This window comes from Coccomyxa subellipsoidea (assembly GCF_000258705.1).
Source record: "Coccomyxa subellipsoidea C-169, whole genome shotgun sequence".
In the NCBI taxonomy this organism is placed as follows: Eukaryota; Viridiplantae; Chlorophyta; class Trebouxiophyceae; family Coccomyxaceae; genus Coccomyxa; species Coccomyxa subellipsoidea.
In genome coordinates, this window is record NW_005178028.1 from 1,181,241 (window position 1) to 1,199,178 (window position 17,938).

The window sequence follows — 17,938 nt, forward strand, 5'->3', positions numbered from 1 at the left end:
CCAAATACTTTGGGACTTTCCAAACCGTGTGAGAATACGTGGACGTGCAGGGCAGTGCACAATTGTGTAATTTTCTGACGTGCTTTGAAACGTCGTGAATGAGGCATCAAGATACATTGAGCCTCAGGCATTCTAATCGAATTTTGGGGAACACAAGAGTGAAAGGAAGCGAATTACGGCCCGCCGAGCATCCTAATACACTTGCTCTGAGAAAGCACCGTTTCGGAAAAGTGAACGACGAACTGCGCTCAAAATGACGTTGGCCAGCCGTGACCCGACATTACATTGATCAAGATAGCTTCAGTGATTTTTAACGCATGCCAGATGCATAATAGAAGCCTTTTATGGCCGACAACATACCAGTGCTTTCTCAAGACACATCAGCCGTGCAGGACATCGCAGCGCAGTCACACGACCAGCACCGAGATGTCCTCCCAAGAGGCAGCGCAGATGATGCAGTGTCAATCATCCAGACATTTCTGCTGCCCGAGTCCCACGGCAGATGTCGCCGCTTCTGCTGCGAGTGTCTCCTCATCGTCGGCTTCATGCTGCCCCTGCTGGGACCCTTGCTGGGCCTCTGCGTGTTCGTCCCCTACCTCGACCTGCAATTTGAGGAGGGAAGCGTCATCCAGCTGGACACGCCTTGCTACGGGCCGGACCCCACTGTCTGCGACACGACGTTCAGCTTTGATTACTACTTCTGGAACATCACCAACCCGGTTGAAGTGCGCTCGTGTACATCTCTGATGAATTTCTTGAATTTAAATTTGCGCTTGATACTGTTGTGAAAGATAACGGAATAAATCACAAGAATGCAGCAACAGCAGCCTCAGGACTAGTGTCTGTTGTGCAGTGGATGGCAGGCACAGAGGCACCCGTTTTTCAGGAAATCGGGCCCTACAGCTTCCTGGTGCGCATCCAATGTCAGCTAAAGGCGCACTAAATTTTTCTATAGCTGTGGCTTTTGTTTATTGTCCCAAAAATTTATACCCCAGACGTGCGGTGCAGGTCTCAGAATACAGGTACAACGTGAAGTTTGCAGCAGACTATGCCAGTGTCAGCTACACAAACCACAACTTCCAGAATTTCACTCCTGCAGACAGCTGCAGCACCTGCTCCCTAGATGACCTCTTTGTGGGCATCAACAGGTGCGCAACTCACCTGTACCAACATTAGACAGCGGTTTCCATAAGCCATTCATAGCAGGGGGACAGCAATACATCTGCTCATCAATTTTGAATCGTTTGTGTGGCATTTGCAGAGCATACCTAGCAGTCATTGCCAGCAATGGCGGGCTCGAAGCCAACTTGCTCATCTCATCAGTGCCTCTGACCCTCAACTACATTTTTGGCAACATTGTCACCGCCATCCAACAGGTGCACTCCCCACAGACCATCATTTATCATGCTCCCTCCAATTAATCTCTGCAGAGCGCACAGGCAGACTTAGGGATGGCAAGCTTCCAAGACACATCAAATTGCAGCCCTGTAAGACATCGATGACCCAGTTTTTCTTCCCTGAATTATGGAATTTCTTGAGAAGATATCAGTATAAGACAACTAACGCCAAAGTGCGAGGCTGCAGAGTTTTAAAGTCCCCGCAGGTGTGGCTGCAGAGGCCCTGCATGTATGCCAAAGGCTTTCCCGACCTGTCAATGAGTTAAAAATTGCTTGGAAAAACCTGCACTGTGTTTTGTTCGCAGCAGAACGGGACCAGCACCTTCAATGCAATGGCGGCAGCGTTTCAGCAGTGGGTCAAGTGCGACGTGCTGTCCCAGCCGGTGGGGGAGGAGCTGTGTGCATGGGCAGCAGCACAGAATGGCAGCGCTCCCGGCAGCAGTGACATCAGCGTGGAGGCCGGCACAGCCCTGCTGAGCGCTTTTCTTGGCAACGCCTCCCGTGCTGACGCGCAGTGAGTCACTAGTACTGCACAGTGCAGTCATTATCACCACTGCATGTCTCTCAGGACTACTCTGCCGGTCTGTAGTGCTGTGCCCAGCCCTGAGCCTTTATAATCTGTAGTCAGGTAATAAAAGCAATCCAATAACAGTTAGATCCTGCCCAGAGAGGCAGAATGCGCCTGCTGACAGTAGAGAATGTCACAATGCACTGTTTGGACTTATCAGGACCAAGCGAGACCCAATGAACCATGAGTACAGTGCTCAAATTCTTTTCTTGGCATGTCTGATGTGTAGGGGCTCTGATCCGGCAGGAAGGACGGCGGTAGCCGGCTTTGCCGCAGGACCGGCACATGCACTGGCAGCATCATATGACATCAGCATTAGTCAGGTGCAGCTGGTGAAAGCCTACTTGCAGCATCTCACGGCCGCCTATGTGGCGCCGGCGTTTGCTGCCAATGTGCTGGGCCCCCCGTTAGGTCCCAAATCTGGGGGACTGCTTGCCGCTCGCAGTGTAGGTGAATGGATAAACGGTGCGCCCCTCCACTGCCCATTCCCCAATCAAGCAGCATCCTGCAGGCCTTACTTGAGACGAGTCCTTAGTAGGAATTCCAAATTCATGGGAGAGGTAGTAGTGCAGACACATCAGAAGTTTGAGATACGAACATGAACAGCGAAAGACTGCCTACGAGACCAACGAGCCTCAGGTGGCTCTCAACAGGTTTCTCTAAAGACATGACAAACAAAAAGCGACATCGTTCCCATGCAAGTCTCTGGCCATATCAGATAGTCCTGCTTAAAGTCAATGGCAGGTGGAATTCTGAGACATGCCTGCACGTGACGGGTGATGTCAAGTCTGTTGCACAGGTTGGACAGATCCCATTCTGGCGGCTGCCTTTGGCGCGGGCAGCCCCGCAGCAAAAGTGCGGCTGGGATTCGCATGGCCCAACGCCACGGCCCCAATGGAGATCTTCAACAAGACAGCGGCCCAGCTCTCGCACAAGGACGACGGCCTCATCTTTGAGCGCAACATCACCACCGGCAAGACCAAGAAGTTTGACCTCCCTCTCCAGGTGAGAGTCTCAGTCACAAAGTTGTGTATGCATTGCGGAGTGCATCAGTTGTTACTGGGCAAGACCACACTGCAGTTGCGCTGCAAGTATAATTGTAGTGGCAGAATCAGTGCTTGCAAAGAGAAGACTTGTTCACAATCCATCCAGCGCAGCTGTGTCTCTGCATGGAAGTCCCAAGCTGCTCACGCTTGCCTATCTGGGCTTTGAACCTTGCCATTGTTGGAGACACTGCAGCTCCTGTCATATGCTGGCGCTCCTGTCTGGGGTTTGAAGAAAATACGTGGTGGCACTGCAGCTGCTGTCGTATGCGGGGCACACCGAGGTGAACGTTCTGCGTGCAAGTCCTGGCATAGATGAGCCGGTGGTCAAGCACGGATCGGCGGCCGCCGCGGATCCCGGCGCGGCGGCTGCTGGGACAATCTCGGTGCGCGGAGCGGACGGCGGACTGGACTTTGGCCTGGGCGCCAGCCGCAGCGCGCCGCAGACCATCTTTGACGCGACTTTCTCGCGGCCCGTCAACACCACGTTCACAGGTGCCGGCATGTGCCGCCATGTGCTGGCATGTGATGGTGGTTGCATGCAACATGAGAATGATGGTACTCGCATGCTAGCCTGGCTTGAAAGTTTCAGGTTTGAAGTTAAAGTTTTAGTATGGCAAATATGCTGTTTGCATGCTATCCTGGTCATAGTGCCTTCAATCTTGGGCCTAAGACCTTAGTGAAGTATAGGTCTAGGCAGCATTTGCAGTCTATGAAGCGAGCACATACTCACTCTGCTAAATGCTGCTGCCAGAGGTCTGCGACACATTCATTTGAAGACAATTAATGCTTGCAGGAGAAACGATTAATGTAAAAGGGATCAAGGCGATGAAGTTTGGACTGGCCCCTCAAGCGATGGCTTCTTGTAGTGCCAGCCCTGTCTCGGACCCTGCGCAACGCTGCATCTACCCCGATGCCTATAATGGCACCTGGAATGTTTCGCTCACCTACGCATCACCCACCCTCATCACCCTGCCCCACTTCCTGGAGGTACTCCTCTGTCCAATGCATTTTGGCACAACAGGGGCTTGTCAGGAGGACAAATACAGCAGTTGTAGGATATGCTGCATCCTCCAGTGTGCCTGTCAGTCGGGGGTCTCAAACAATTCATCAGTTGTGTCACTGCAGCCAGCTTGCATGCTGGGTGCAATTGACTCGCAGCATTTTACTGGCTGTATTTGGTGACAGGCTGGGCAGTGATACCTGCTTCAAACTTATTTACGGTACTCCGGAGAAATGGCAGCGAATATTTCATTGCTGAATATTTTATTGCTGGTATGGCCAGGCTGATGCAGCTCTGGCTGCCAGCACGGGAGCAAAGTTTGCGCCGGACCCGGATGAGCATGGGTACAAGTTTGGAGTGGAGCCCGCCACCGGCCTCACAGTCTATGTGAGAACTCCTCACCCTACCTTCTCTTGACAATCATCAAAATGCTCACCTCCATGTGTTTTTGAAAGTACCCATGCTTTGAGGCAAGGTGAAGGGCTTGCCATGCTTTCCGCGCCAAGACCATTATCAAACGCTTTGGTGAAACTTTTTGCTCTTTAGGTTCCCTGCCACGTGCTATGAATCATGCATGGACGCATTTGACAAAATATATCAGGATCCGGGCAGCGAATTGAACCTCGTTGCTCATATTCCCACAAGAGGAATTTTTACTTTTTGTTTTTTTTGGGTTGAGGTCAACATGCAGGGCCTGCCTCAGTACACGTAGTATACATAGCTTAGAACTTGTGCCATCAACAGGGCACTTCTTGTAGATTGGAGAGTTGGGAGGTAAAGTATGGTGATTGTGCCAAGCAGGGCTGGAAGGGGTTTCAGTTTGTGCACCTGGTGCGGCCGACGGATCTGCTGTACCGGCAGCTGTGGATGAACAGCTCGTCGGGCACCGGCGGAATGTGGATGCCCTCCTTCTGGGTCCGCAGCCGATTCCAAGCCTCCGACGCCGGCGCCAAAGCTCTGGGAGGAGGCCTCGGGGTGCGCCCATTGCCTTACTATATTACTATTATTATTATTGTTGTTAATACACGCTTCCCCTGCCGAGAGGCAAGCTGCGTCTGCAGACAAGCTGCAATCAAAGGCTGCCACAAGCTCTACCCCTTGATGGACTTGCCAGATCCAAGCAAGACCCAATCAATTGTGGGCATGGTGCTCAGTATTTGTACCGCCCCACCAGCCGGGGCCTATCACCTTTTGCCGTCCAAATTCACCGGCGGAAGGGTTTGTACACGACAGTGATGACCTATCAAGAGCACATGCACAACAGCAGGATCAGCAGGAAACACACCGACAGTGCCGGGGAAACCTGTCAGGCAGACATGCAAGCAACAATGCAGATGACTTTACACCATGAATTTAAATTGAGTTGCAGCCCCCTTGAGTGGCAGGCATTGAAGCATAGGCAGTCATCTGTGCCGGAATGCTGTGTAGAATACACTTGCATTCACTTCACACCCAACACTGGACTACCCTTGGTCATGAAAGGCAGACGACAAAGATTAGCTTGGGTTGATGTGCAAGCTACTGCCTGTATCTGGGTACAAAATTACCCGCCAAACAAATATTGGTGAGCTGAGAGCACATTGTTTGCCTGCTGCAGATCCAGGCCCTGTTCAGGACGCTGTGGGCGCACATAGTGCTCATTCTGGGCGGGGTGATGCTCTGCATCGCTGTCTGGAACCTCCTGCTGTCAGCGGTGCGTCACCCTCCTTTCCGAACCCACCCCCGGCATATTTTAACATCCCTGACTTACAGATGCGTGTCTTTGATGACGAATGGGGCTTTTATGCTGCTTAATTACCATGAAGGCTGTCATAGAAACGCTGCTGCGACGCACCTAAGCCAACTGTGGCTTGGATAGGCGTGTTTTAATAATAATAATAATCATAATTACCATGTGTGTGCCCATGGTAGTCTTGTACGTCAAAAAAAATGTGACCCCTAACACCAGGTGGTTTGGAGGAGGGGCTCCCTCTTACAAACATGCATGCGGTCTGCGAGTCAATGGTGACTGATCGGGGACTGGCGACTGATTGGTGCCTTTACTGTGTGTACAGCGGGCGAAGAGGGAACATCGCTCAATGAGGGACCGGCGCAAGAGCACGGCGCGAGCCGCAAAGCTGAGCAAGGACGAGCTGGCAGACCTGGCGCATGCGGCCGCCGATGAGGTGAGTTGATTTCATTCACTAATCAGTCACCTTAGGTGACTTCAGCTGCTGCTTATTTGTCATACTAGACTGACATTGTTTCCTCCCCTGCCTCATGCTTCATGGGTTCTCTCTGCATGGCCTTCGTTGACTGCACACCTGGCACACCTGTCAGCAGCATCAAATTCTCCAGTCAGGCTCTCAAGGTAGCCACTTACAACGATTCAAGATGCATGCAACACTGCACAGTAGAATAGCATGACACCTCCCAAAACACCCTGCATGCCCTGTTTATGTGTGTTGGCTCAATCTACGATGCAACAGTCATAGAAACATTTCCCCTGAATCTGGCATTTGTGCAGGGAGATGGCCCAGGGTCCGGGGGAATCGGAGCGGCGATCAGTGGCGGCCTAAACCGGAAGCTGTCCGGCGCGTATTCGCGGCGCAGCAGCAGTGACGTGGCGTTCCATGGCCGGGACGTTGAGCTGGCGCGCCACGTCAGCAGCCTGCCTCTTCTGGCCTTCCAGGAGGGCCAGGAATTCGGCAGCGGCAGCAGCAGACACGAAAGTGACAGGACGGCTGACAAGGTGGGCACATCTTCTCTGTGTTATTGGAATCCTATCCAGATGCTTGCCATGCTAGCCATAAATAATTCATCAGACTGCAGTGTCACCGCCATCAGACTTAAGTGTTGGGCTGACAGCAGTCTCATTAAAAGTCCAGGGCCGGGCCATTTCATTTGCGCATGTTCATCATGGAAACAATTGCTTTGAAGGCCACTGAGCAAGAGCGGACACTCCATTTTGCCACACACATTCATCTGCTCCAGATGTCTGAGAGTAGGGCTTGAGGTATAATAGTCGGCATAAGCATGGTGCTGACAATCGGGTTGATGATGCGTGCAGGGGGAGATAATGAGCGCTCACGGCGCCGGCCGGGGGAGCGATTACGTGGGCTGGGGAGGGAACTTCCTGACGATGCAGAACGCGGACGAGCCGGGGCTGGGGGCCGCTGAGGTGGAGTCCCCCCTGCTGGAGCCCCCGGGGATGGTGCAGCAGGATGGCGGGGGGCCCACCTTGGAGTCACTCATCATCTTCCGCCGCCGCTCCACCACCGCTTCCTCCTGGGGGGTCCTCCCGGACGCATTTGCTCCCTTTGCTTCCCCCTCTTCGCGCCCCTCGAATTTCTCCCAGGTCAGCCCTGTACTCCATTGATTGTGTGATCCTCTGGACCATTACGCCCGATAGTGACTCCTCGCTGGGACAGTATTTGAACTAGTAGCTGTAGTGCTCACCGTGCATCATGCTGCTAATCTCCGCATGCTTGATAGCATCCGCTCTCATGCCTGCTCCTGAAAGGAAAAGGATGGTTGCACAAGCCATGGCCAGGCAAGGCAAACAGCCCGGGGAAATGTCTAGATGAGTGAGAGAGTGAGTGTCAGTGAGAGGAGTCGCAGAGAGTGTCTAATGTTGTAAGGTGGACTTTGTCAGTGTTACCCAAATTGCCTGGGCTTTTCCTGAGCACAATATGATGTAAATACAGCCAATCAGCTTTAGGCAGCAGGCTCACATGCAACCTTTCTTCAATCAACAAATGCAAATGCATGCCTACAGGTATCGACCAGCTCCTCAGGCAAGTCCGGACAGCAGCTGGCCACAATGACCCGCTCGAGCTCTCTTGAGGTCTCAGGAGCCTCTGAGACGCGCCGGCGCAAGTCGAAGAAGATCTCCTGGGCTGATTTGGACAGCCTGGAGGAGGTTTTCAGGGAGGAGCGGCGGTCAGAGGAGGACACTTCAATTCAGGATGAGGGGGACAAGTCAGAGAGAGCATCAGTGGCAGAGCTGGGGCGCCTTGTGCGCGGGGCCGATCGCCAAGAGGAGCATAATCTAAGAACAGAACATAATCATTACAAATCTTTAGGCTAACAACACCATTCAAACGCAGCGGGAGCCTCTAATATTCATCGCATAATTGCAAATGGGAGTACTGCCTCTTTTAAGGCAGGCTCCTAGAACTGATGTGTACATCAGAGGAGGCCCCAATTGATTGCAACTAGTTCCTTCAAGGAAGTTACCCAACAGGACTGCATGCTTTGCTATTCGAATGTTTTCAGCAGCTCCTTTATGGAAGCTGCTTGCATTTCAAAACTAAATATTTTTGCGTCGTGTTTGTTTTAGGGATCTTGAAGGGCCTGTGCACGCTGTCTTGCCAGCACTGAACATGGCAAGTTGTTGCAAGTGCATTGCAACCTAACCATACTCAGCATTCATCGTGGATTCACCATTGTACATCTGGACATACAAAGACAATAAAGCGTTACCAGCATGCGCATGCATGCAGAGCACATTATGCATTTGCTCAATAAGACTGGATGCATGCTCTTACATGTGCATCGAGCCGGTGACTCTACCTCTGGTGGTGTCACAAATAGATGTGAAGGCGCAATCAGGGGTCAGTACCATGTCAGGCAGGCATGGTCCTTCTTCTGCACAATACTGTGCATCTAGCTTGAGTGGGTTCTTTCAGAAAACCCCAGACACGCTGGAGACTTCCCCAAGGTGTGTAAACATATTCAAGCCCTCTGTAATTGTTCCTCCTGAATTTGTATTCAAATCTGGACCTCAGGCCAAATCCGCATCTGACTCCGACCCCGCCTCTGTTTGCAAAGCTGCGCCAAGATCCCCCAAGTAATCCTCTCGGGAAGAGTCCTTGTCAGAGATGAATCAGGAGATTTAACTGACGCGGGCTCGGGCTTGGGCACGGGCATGGGTACGGGCATGGGCATGGGCACGGGCTCGGGCAGATTTCGAAATTGAATGCAAGCACATGATCCCCCCTTTCTGCTGCACGTGTGCTAGGCAGGGTATCACTCGTTTGTACTCAGGTTCTCATCCCTTGCGCCATGGAATTTATCAGGTTCTCCTTACAATGCCCTGCCTTCCTCTAGGGCTTTATTCTTTATTTTCAAACCGAGCCTAGAGTCATGCATATGCTCTTGCGGCTCTGCCTGCCACGCGTGCATAAATTACGCATGCCAGTATGAATCTTGTCAAGGTGAAATACTGCAAATCACTTCAAGTTATGCTATACTTTTAGTAAATGGATTGTGATCATTCAGATGATGCCGCAGCGGCTGCCAGGTTCTACACATTGGCAGGGTGCTGTCCTGCAACTCACTTCAAGTTATGCTATAGTTTTAGGTAAAAGGAACTTGATCATTCAGATGATGCGGCAGCGGCTGCCAGGTTCTGCACGTTGGCAGGGTGCTGTCTTGCAACTCACTTCAAATTATGCTATAGTTCTGGTGAAAGGAATTTGGTCATTACAACGCAGCGGCTGCCAGGTTCTGCACGTTGGCAGCTGCATGGTGCTGTCCTGCAACCGCCTTCAGGGTCACAGGCTACACATCTTGTTGCAGGCAATCATATCCATAAAACTTTGCTGCGCGCGTGAAGCTTCTTACTTACTGTACTTTATTGGCATACATTGCACTGGGTCTTGCACCTCGGCAAAATGACAGTCCAACCGGAAGACCTTCGGCTTTAACCTGGACTGACGCAAGCCCAATGGACTCTTGCTGACAAAGGTGGCTACAATGTTCATACGCATCCTTTTCAATTGTACGCGAGTCTTGACGAGCCCATATCATACGTAAAATAATATCCAGGATGAAAGGTTTCGTGGAATTGGCTGCCCTGCCCTTATTGTCAGGGCACGTACACCGCATGACCTCTATTACTGATACCAATTCTGCAACCATCAAAATCATCGTTCCAACGTTGAAAGACAACAGGAAGTGCTCAGAGGCACACCTTGTAAATTGCTAAGCCGGAAGCAAGATAATTGGGCACCTTGATGGCATCAGGCTTTCTGTACACAGTGCCTCAACCCCCCCGACTCAAGGTCTTTTGCGCCGCCTACGTCTGCCAAGACAACAACGTCCCCCCGTGTCCGCGCACAATCCTCATCACCGCTTTGACCGGGAATTCTGTGCGGCGCTGTCGCCGGCTTTCACTCCGGCGGCCTCCAGGGCCTTGCGCTTCTTGCCGCTTCCGACGCCATTTGTCAGCGGCGTAGCCGGCTGAAGCTTCCCGGGGGCGGCGGCCGGCGCTGGCGGCGCACCGGGAGATGCGGCGGCTGCCGCTCTCGGCGGCTGTAGCTCCGGCCGTTTGTCCTCCCCTTCCCCTAACGCCTGTGGCATCATCCAAAAACCATGGATTCAGGAACAAACCTGGGAGCAGCAACATCCTCCAGCTGTCAGACACATGAAACAGAGATCATTGCGGCCGAGCAGAGCAATTGTGTCGTTGCATGACCTTGCTTTTGCAATGAGCACTACAAGAGCACTCACTGGGAAAGGCGCACACGGCATCAAGGCACCATCAGCCGTGTGAACAAGCAATCTCTTATTATCTATCATCTGACAGTAGAACTTTCTCAGGGCCAGGTTGTGGCAGATGTGCGCCCGCATGCATGGTGTTGCGGCAGGTGGTGTCGAGGTGCATTGCAGGTATCATCCACGGCCAGCTATCCGCAGGGGCGCACCAGCTCGGAGGCTTTGGAGGGCATGATGTCGGTGAGGAGTGACATGGCGTCGCTGAGGTCATCCAGCAGCCCGCTGACTCGTCCGCTCATGCGCTTCATCATCCCCCGCGTCTCCGGTGGCATGTCCTTCCAGGGGGCCGGGTACTGCACAGCACACGGCATTCCCTGTCACCCCCCAATCCTTCAGCAACCCTTCATTAATACACACCAGGAGGCTTCAATCAAACTCACTTAGGTTATAGTTCCCTGCATACCCAACTTCAGGAAGAAAAGTAGCTTTGCCCTCTGCTCCTTGATGCGAATAGAAAATAAGTTCTGCGCAGAAAGAAGTTCCCCCTGAACTCTTCATTCCTTCAGATTTGAGGGAGAGGATTGGAGACAGTAAGGCAGGGCGAAGGCCAGAGTGCAGAGTAAATACACTCCTTCACTGCAAAAATCTGCTCATGATGTCTTCCTTGCTGCTCTGCATTGCGTCACGGGAATCGAGAATTATAGTCAGGATGCCAGGACTCCTGCACAAGATCAGCCAAGCGCATCCCACAATCTAAAATCACCCGAGAACCAGCGTTTGTTTAAAGGTGTGGACGCAAATCAGTTCACGTGAGCACATTCAGAAAAAGCTTTTCAACCTGCTGTGCTCTTAAGGAATGACTCCCGGGTCAATGCCAAGAATAGTAAGTTTTCGAGCGCGATGCACTCACCTGCATCATGTCGCTGAAGGTGCGCCAGACGCCGCCGTTGGACGGCTCGGCGGGCGCACCCGAGGCGGAAGCTGCCTGGCTGCTGGGAGCTGCTGGGCCGCTGGTGGAAGCTGCGGCGGGGCCCGGCGCGTCCTGATCGGGCGCCTGTGGCAGCCGCGGAAGGCTGGGCACCTGGAAGAGGCCGTTGCCTCCCGCCGGCGCCGCCCCGAACAGACCCGACAGCTTGCTCAGCAGCGTGGGCAGCGACGCCTCACTCTGTATGTCACACACAAAAATTATAACCATTACACCACCGTTACAGTCAAAGCATCAGGCCCAATAAAACAAATGCGCTGCCGTTAACAAGCAGCACATTGCGTCTGTTCCTAAATCAACCGTACCAGGAGGGCTCTATTACTCTCATTTATATTGACACACGATTACCAGAACTAGGTACGGCAAGAAATCCCTATTTGTGCCAGGAGGGCACTCTACCTAAAGTTAATCTAATACAGGAGGCACAGAGATGGTGTCAGATGACAACTGGAGCTAGTGAAAGATTTCAGATCACATGACTCCAATGCTCCGGTTTCTGTAATTGCTCACAGGATAGCCCTGGACACATCATCGCAGCTGCGGGAAAGGAAAATCCTGAAGGCAAAAGTGACAACTATTGTATCAGCTTTGGCAGAGGGCCCACCTCGCCATAGAGGCGCCGCTGCAGTCCGAGCAGGTGGTCCACCTCGGAGGTGTCCATCATGGGCAGCAAGGAGGGCAGCCCGGGCAGCCCAGCAGATGCGCCTGCGCATGCATGCACACACACCCACATCAGCGCCACTCACGCATGCATGCAATGTGCCGCGACATTTGGTGGCCGATCTATGTCGGAGAATGTCCTCAAACACCACAGGTTTGGAAGGTGGCTTGGCAGGAAGACGCCAGAGCATCGATCTGGCAAAACCGCCAACAAGCCTAACATACATCATCTGGGACCACAGCGGAAGTCAGGGATCTTCAATCCTACACTGCATGAGCAGAATCTGAAACAGAGAAGCAGCGGAATCTAGCATGCTGCCTGCGCCGGACGTAATGCAGTAGAAAGGAGGGCGTATGCCAGGAATAAGTGGGCTTACCGGCTCCGAGGGGGGATGGGGGCGTTGAGTACTGCATGGAGCTGGGGATGCTGGGCACCGAAGCAGCGCCACCCTGCAAGTTGTCAAACGGCGACGGTAGCATCTGCGAGCTGTCGATGTGCGCGCCTGTGACACCAGACAGCAAACCTCAGCATATTTTTGAATTTTTTCTTGGAGTGTACGGCAGTAGGAATGTACCCTAAAAATAAATGAAAGAAATAAAGGATAATACTATAAGCTTGCACAGTCACGATTATTTGTTCTGACTCCTTTACTGAAGGTCCTCAAGTTCATTACTTGACTTGCTCGACACGTGCGAAGCACTGCAGTTTCTGGATGACTTCAGTAGCTTTCTGCACTGAAAACATTTTGCCTGTTACCGACAGGTCAGAGAGGTCAAAGGACTCTTCACAACACCATGGTAGTCTCCAGAACTCACCACTGAACAATAGGTCAGAATATCGTGATGTTTATAGCCTGCCCTGTGACTACTTCAGGACCGAGCAGACCACAAAGCCCACACGTATCAGACCCAATCCCACGTGATCCTCTGGAAGGACAGGGAGCCCTGCTCTAAAGTAAGGGTTACTAACAGAGGAGGTACAGAGCTTGCCTTGTGCTTCCACGCGTGGTGGGTCAGGCACGCGGAAGCCGTCGATCGCCGGGTTGTGCGGCAGCGGCGGCGGCCTCGGCAGCGGCGGCCGCCCAATTGGCAGCATCTGCGAACCCCACAAGGATATGAAATAGCAGGCTTCTGCGCACCATGCGGCGGATCGACACCATAAAAGCAGAACTGACTTACTGCACCTCGATATGCCTGCTTAGGTAAGGCCAGTCTGACCAATAGTTCCACCCTTCTTCAAGCAGCAATGAGGTGCTCAGATGTGCTTTGTTGCTCAATCGGGTGTTCCATACTATCCGAGTATGGAATGGTAGCTGTTGGAAAGAGTCAAAGAAAGCATCCGAAATGGCAAAGGCACAGCATGGAAAGACTGAGGCACCTGTGAGGGCAGCGGTCGGGAAGAGAAGGCAAAGCTGTCGGCGCGCTCGGCCTCCACCGGCGGCTGGCTGGCTTGCGCCAGCACTTGCGGGGGCGACGGCACCTGGCCCTCACCCAGTCGAACTCCCAGCTGCTGCAGAGGAATGCCTGCCAGCGGCTCGTCCCCCGGCCCTGCACGCACATTCCGGTCACTTCACCGCACTTTACTGCCGACCCATTTAGTAACCTCCTACCAAACGCGTCAAGATCCGGCAGCTTTACTGATTGCACGGCATCCCTGGATCGCACTCCCAATCGACCACTCAAGGGTCCGCTGCTGATCGTCAACTGACAACGAGAGCGTGCTGATCTGACAAGCCGCTTCTTCACCAGGGAGGATTTGACAGCTTCCTTTAGCTGGAAACTCTCAGAGAGATTGAGTAACGGTTTGCTCGAGCGAGGTGGCCACCTTGAGGGGACCATGGAGTGCGTGGCATGCACTGCAAAAGCAAGTGCAGCCGATACTCACCTGCAATGGTGATTTAGCCCCCGTTAATCACGCTCAACCTCTCTGAGTTTCTAGCCAACTCCAAGGGTTATGTCAGCAGCGCTGTGGCAGTGCAAGGCAAGGGAGCGCATAGATTGCAGATTTGGAGTGCACAAGGGAGCGGCTGCGACTGCAGCAGGCTAATTTTCGGAATAAAATCACTTCGTGCATCGCTAAGCTATAGTATTTGTACTATCAGGTAGGAGGAATCAAGCCAGAGAAGATATGTACCGTGGGGCAGGAGGCTGGAGCGGGAGTGGGAGGTCGGGGGAACGGGGACGACGATGTGCACGCGACCGCGCTGCAGCTTGAGCTCGGTGACAAACCCCTCGCTGTCCATGCCCCAGATGCACCAGCCGGGGTGGCCGGGCCGCTGCCAGGACTCGGCCGCCCGCTGCTGCAGCTGCGCCGCGAATCGCCCCTCGAATGGGTCCTGCAGTGATGCCAGCGTGGCCTCCATCCTCACCTGCTCCGGCCCCTCCATGCCCACCTTCTGCAGCAGCCCTGCACCGCGCACAAGTTCTGCTGAGGTGCAGATTCTAAAGAAATCAGCGTCTACTGCCGATATGCCTTTTGCACTGGACATGCGGCCTAACTGCTTGGCTGCATGGGGCCATCTGTGTGCAGACCCAACCCCGGAACCTTTTTCAATTTGAGCAGAGGCGACTACATCGATGTCAGAGCATACGCCCACCATTTGTGTGCAGACCCAACCCCGGAACCTTTTTCAATTTGAGCAGAGGCGACTACATCGATGTCAGAGCATACGCCCACCCTCATCTCAAACAGCATACCTGGAAGTGTTTCCATGCGCAACTCTCCAACATGCTGCTGGACGGAGTATTGTGCATCCAGCTGTTGGACGTCAGCATGCAAACAAGAGAGCTGCCTCACCAACGGGGGCGTCGATGAGGATGCGACCGAGGTTGCAGCGGAAGAGGAGGCCCGTGGAGAGCGAGTCGTCAGCGGTCCAGATGCGCATCCGGTTGTCGGTGGTGACCGCTCTCAGCGCGTGCTTGCGCGCGCCATCCCAACCCTTGGCCGTCAGATTCAGCGCCTTGCGCAGCGACTCCTGCAGCGGCTGGTCCTTCTCCGCGCTCTCCACCAGCTCCTTGAATTGCCCCACTGCGCGTGCAGCATGAAGCGAGTTCGCATTGCATCAAAGCCACGAGGCAGCCCATTCTCTCTACATGGGGCTCGCACTGCGCGTACACACTCCCGCCCTCAGAGCGACGGCGATGACAATTACACCAAGGCAAGACATCTAAAGTCATGACAGCCTGGCGAATGCCTGTAGCATCACCTCTTAAGAGGTGCAATTGACAATGGAGCTCAAGTGCAAGCTCCCAGTATAGCCAAAACAAGCACCAGGCCACTAGTGAGGAGCTCTAGGTCAAGAGACATGGCTCATCCTTCTACCACAGGGTTTGCATTCACCAATTCTGTGGTGGACAAGATGTGACATGTCCACTGACCGCCCCAATTAGTATTTAGTACCAAAGGACTGCAGCTGCAAGGCGGTTGTAGCGCACCAGTGGTGACGCTGTTGTGCACGACTGATAGGTTGTGGATGCCCACGGCTGTGGCAGCGGCCTTGATGTCCAGCAGCTTCTGCTGTGTCTGCAGGCCCACGCACTCCACCTTGCTCACATGCTCCTCTATGTGCGGGATATCCGGCTGCACAGCCACACAGAACATCACCCATACAGATTATCACCATCACGCGCCAAGGGAGGCATGGCGCGTCTGCAGATGGGCTGCACCTTAAGGTTGCCACAGGCTGGTACCCTTAATGGACTTGCCTCATCCTGAAAGACTCAGCAAAATCAATTTCCAATAAATGATGAGTGTGACCTCCTCGCAGAATCAGCTTGCTAGAACAGCAGCACCCTGGCATCCATGACTTTTATAAGATCCAGTAGTTGGTAGGAGGGATGTCTGCCTGTGACGCGTGCAGAAACCGATTGGAAGTTCCTACAACGGCCGTTGCCAAGGGCAAAATGAAGTACCTTCTGCGCGGTCTTCACGCGCTGCGTGGCGACAACGAATGCGTCGCTGACCGCTGGCTTGATGTGCGGCAGGCGCTCGCCGGTGGAGCCGCGCACGGCGCGCGCAAGCAGCCGGAACGGCGGCTTCTGCCCCGTCAGCAGCGCTATGGACGACCCCACGATGCTGCACTGCACCTCCGCCTGCGCGTGACACAAGCCCCATGATGTCAGCACTTTTACAAGCATGCATGCACCTAGATACAGTATGGTTACCCTCACCTGAAGGCAATCGTGGAAGGCACAGACAGCAAATAGCGGATGCTGGGCCTGTGAGAGGACCACAGGCTGAGCATTTGCAATAAACTGTCTGTGTCTTCCACTGCCTTTGGACCAAGACACCATGACGTGAGAGACGGTTAGAATCTTGAATATTGATAGATATGTTAACTTGACAACAATGAAGCACGACCAGGCATGTGATGACTCGATCGTCCTCCATGCATGAAGAAGGCTTTTGGCCCCACCTGTCCGTCAATCAGCTTGGATAGGATCTTATTCTCAGAGCTGAGCTCCTCGTCTGGCCCAGGGCCAAGCAGCGATTTGCCTGCGTTGCTGGTCAGCAGAGTGCAGCTCTCCAGCACCTCCTCAGATTCCACGTCTGCATTCTGCTCCTCAAAGAGCCTGCCATCCAGGATGCAGATCTGCACCCGAACACACTTGACATCAAAATGGTGCAACGGCTGTCAGCTTCCGGTGACCGCGCACATCATCTCTTTTCGCTGGCCTGGATTAATTTGACTGGACGCCTCTGGTTGTCAATGCCCCTGACACCGGAGGCATATTTGCAACAAGCAATTCCACTGGCATGTGAGCGAAGGTGGAAATCCATCGAGGCTCCTGATGGTCTCTAGCGACACGTTTCTGTGAGCTCTTGCATGAACTCCTTCACAATCCCTGGTTTATAAAGCTCTACTCAAGAAGTTTTCTTACCTCCACCTGTGTGTCCCTGAGGACATGCGCGGGCACAGAGTCCCCAGTCCTCCTGTCGATGACCTCCAAGCGGATGCGAGCTCCACATTTTGCCTTGAGGACATCGCCCGACAGGTACTTGCCGGCAAATGTGGATGTACACCGGCGGTGCGGCGTCTGCTTGCACAGATTGCAGTCCAGGTCCAAGCAGCCCAGGCTCCTGGAGTGCAGAGATACCCCTTTCATATGGGGCGATCTGAAGAACTGTTCTACCTGAAGCATAAGCTTGCCAAGGAAGCGTGGGTCACCAAAATACGATAAAATTCAAGGGACATGATTATTTGCTTGAGACATTACACAAGAGAGCACGACAATATGCCGTTGTGGGCACAAATGCAGAGGTCTCAGCCAATTCCGCATATTCGTCTCTGATGTGCCAGCATGATGAAAAATGAGCAAAGAACAGTTGAATAGTTTTCTTTTCGCACATGCAGTCGTGGCGGAACACAAGTCCACACTGGGCTGCTGCAGGACTCCAATTCCCTTCCACGGAGAGCTCTGCCAGTGTCTCGACTGCAGCATTCTGAACGACGCTGGGCGACAGATGCAGACGCTGGGCAAATGCCTTCTCTCCAGAGAATGCTGTGATTCTTTCGCGGACATATCGCTGCAGCAAACAAAAAGCTAAAGACTTAGTTGGGCAGGTAGATGTAAACGGGTTCTCGAGGAAATTCTTGTTGGGGAGAAAGACACTGGGCAAAAAGTAACAATGCAGAATACTGCGAATGGTGCTGCGTCGATTGATCACACATCAGATATGGGCATTTACCTCCAAGGGCTTTGCATTGACACTGCGGAGCTCAAGGGGCAACGCGTGGTGTGGTCCCAGCGTCATACTGACAAGTGTCTATCAGCATGCACGGTCTTTCTACTTGTTCAGGA

At 53.2% G+C, this 17,938-nt stretch overlaps 2 protein-coding genes across 2 annotated transcripts; one reads left to right on the plus strand and one right to left on the minus strand.

Moving 5' to 3' along the window:
- Positions 1-344: 344 nt before the first annotated feature.
- On the plus strand, positions 345-8,341 carry COCSUDRAFT_57723 (hypothetical protein; the record flags this gene model as incomplete). Its single annotated transcript, XM_005645066.1, has 17 exons — positions 345-725; positions 854-910; positions 1,009-1,148; positions 1,262-1,376; positions 1,703-1,911; positions 2,195-2,415; positions 2,765-2,970; positions 3,266-3,503; positions 3,805-3,998; positions 4,294-4,398; positions 4,813-4,986; positions 5,609-5,704; positions 6,066-6,176; positions 6,518-6,742; positions 7,061-7,348; positions 7,769-8,008; positions 8,333-8,341. 17 exons carry the CDS (start codon positions 345-347, stop codon positions 8,339-8,341), a joined length of 3,009 nt encoding a protein of 1,002 aa, XP_005645123.1.
- A 1,781-nt stretch (positions 8,342-10,122) lies between these two features.
- COCSUDRAFT_48569 (hypothetical protein) lies at positions 10,123-17,935 on the minus strand (the record flags this gene model as incomplete). Its single annotated transcript, XM_005645067.1, has 15 exons — positions 17,826-17,935; positions 17,485-17,663; positions 17,018-17,216; positions 16,552-16,728; positions 16,049-16,228; positions 15,572-15,716; positions 14,934-15,164; positions 14,271-14,543; positions 13,515-13,684; positions 13,118-13,232; positions 12,514-12,639; positions 12,081-12,181; positions 11,402-11,656; positions 10,701-10,844; positions 10,123-10,347 (listed from the first exon to the last, which is right to left on the minus strand). Exons 1-15 carry the CDS (start codon positions 17,889-17,891, stop codon positions 10,123-10,125), a joined length of 2,586 nt encoding a protein of 861 aa, XP_005645124.1. The 5' UTR covers positions 17,892-17,935.
- Between the last annotated feature and the right edge of the window lie 3 nt (positions 17,936-17,938).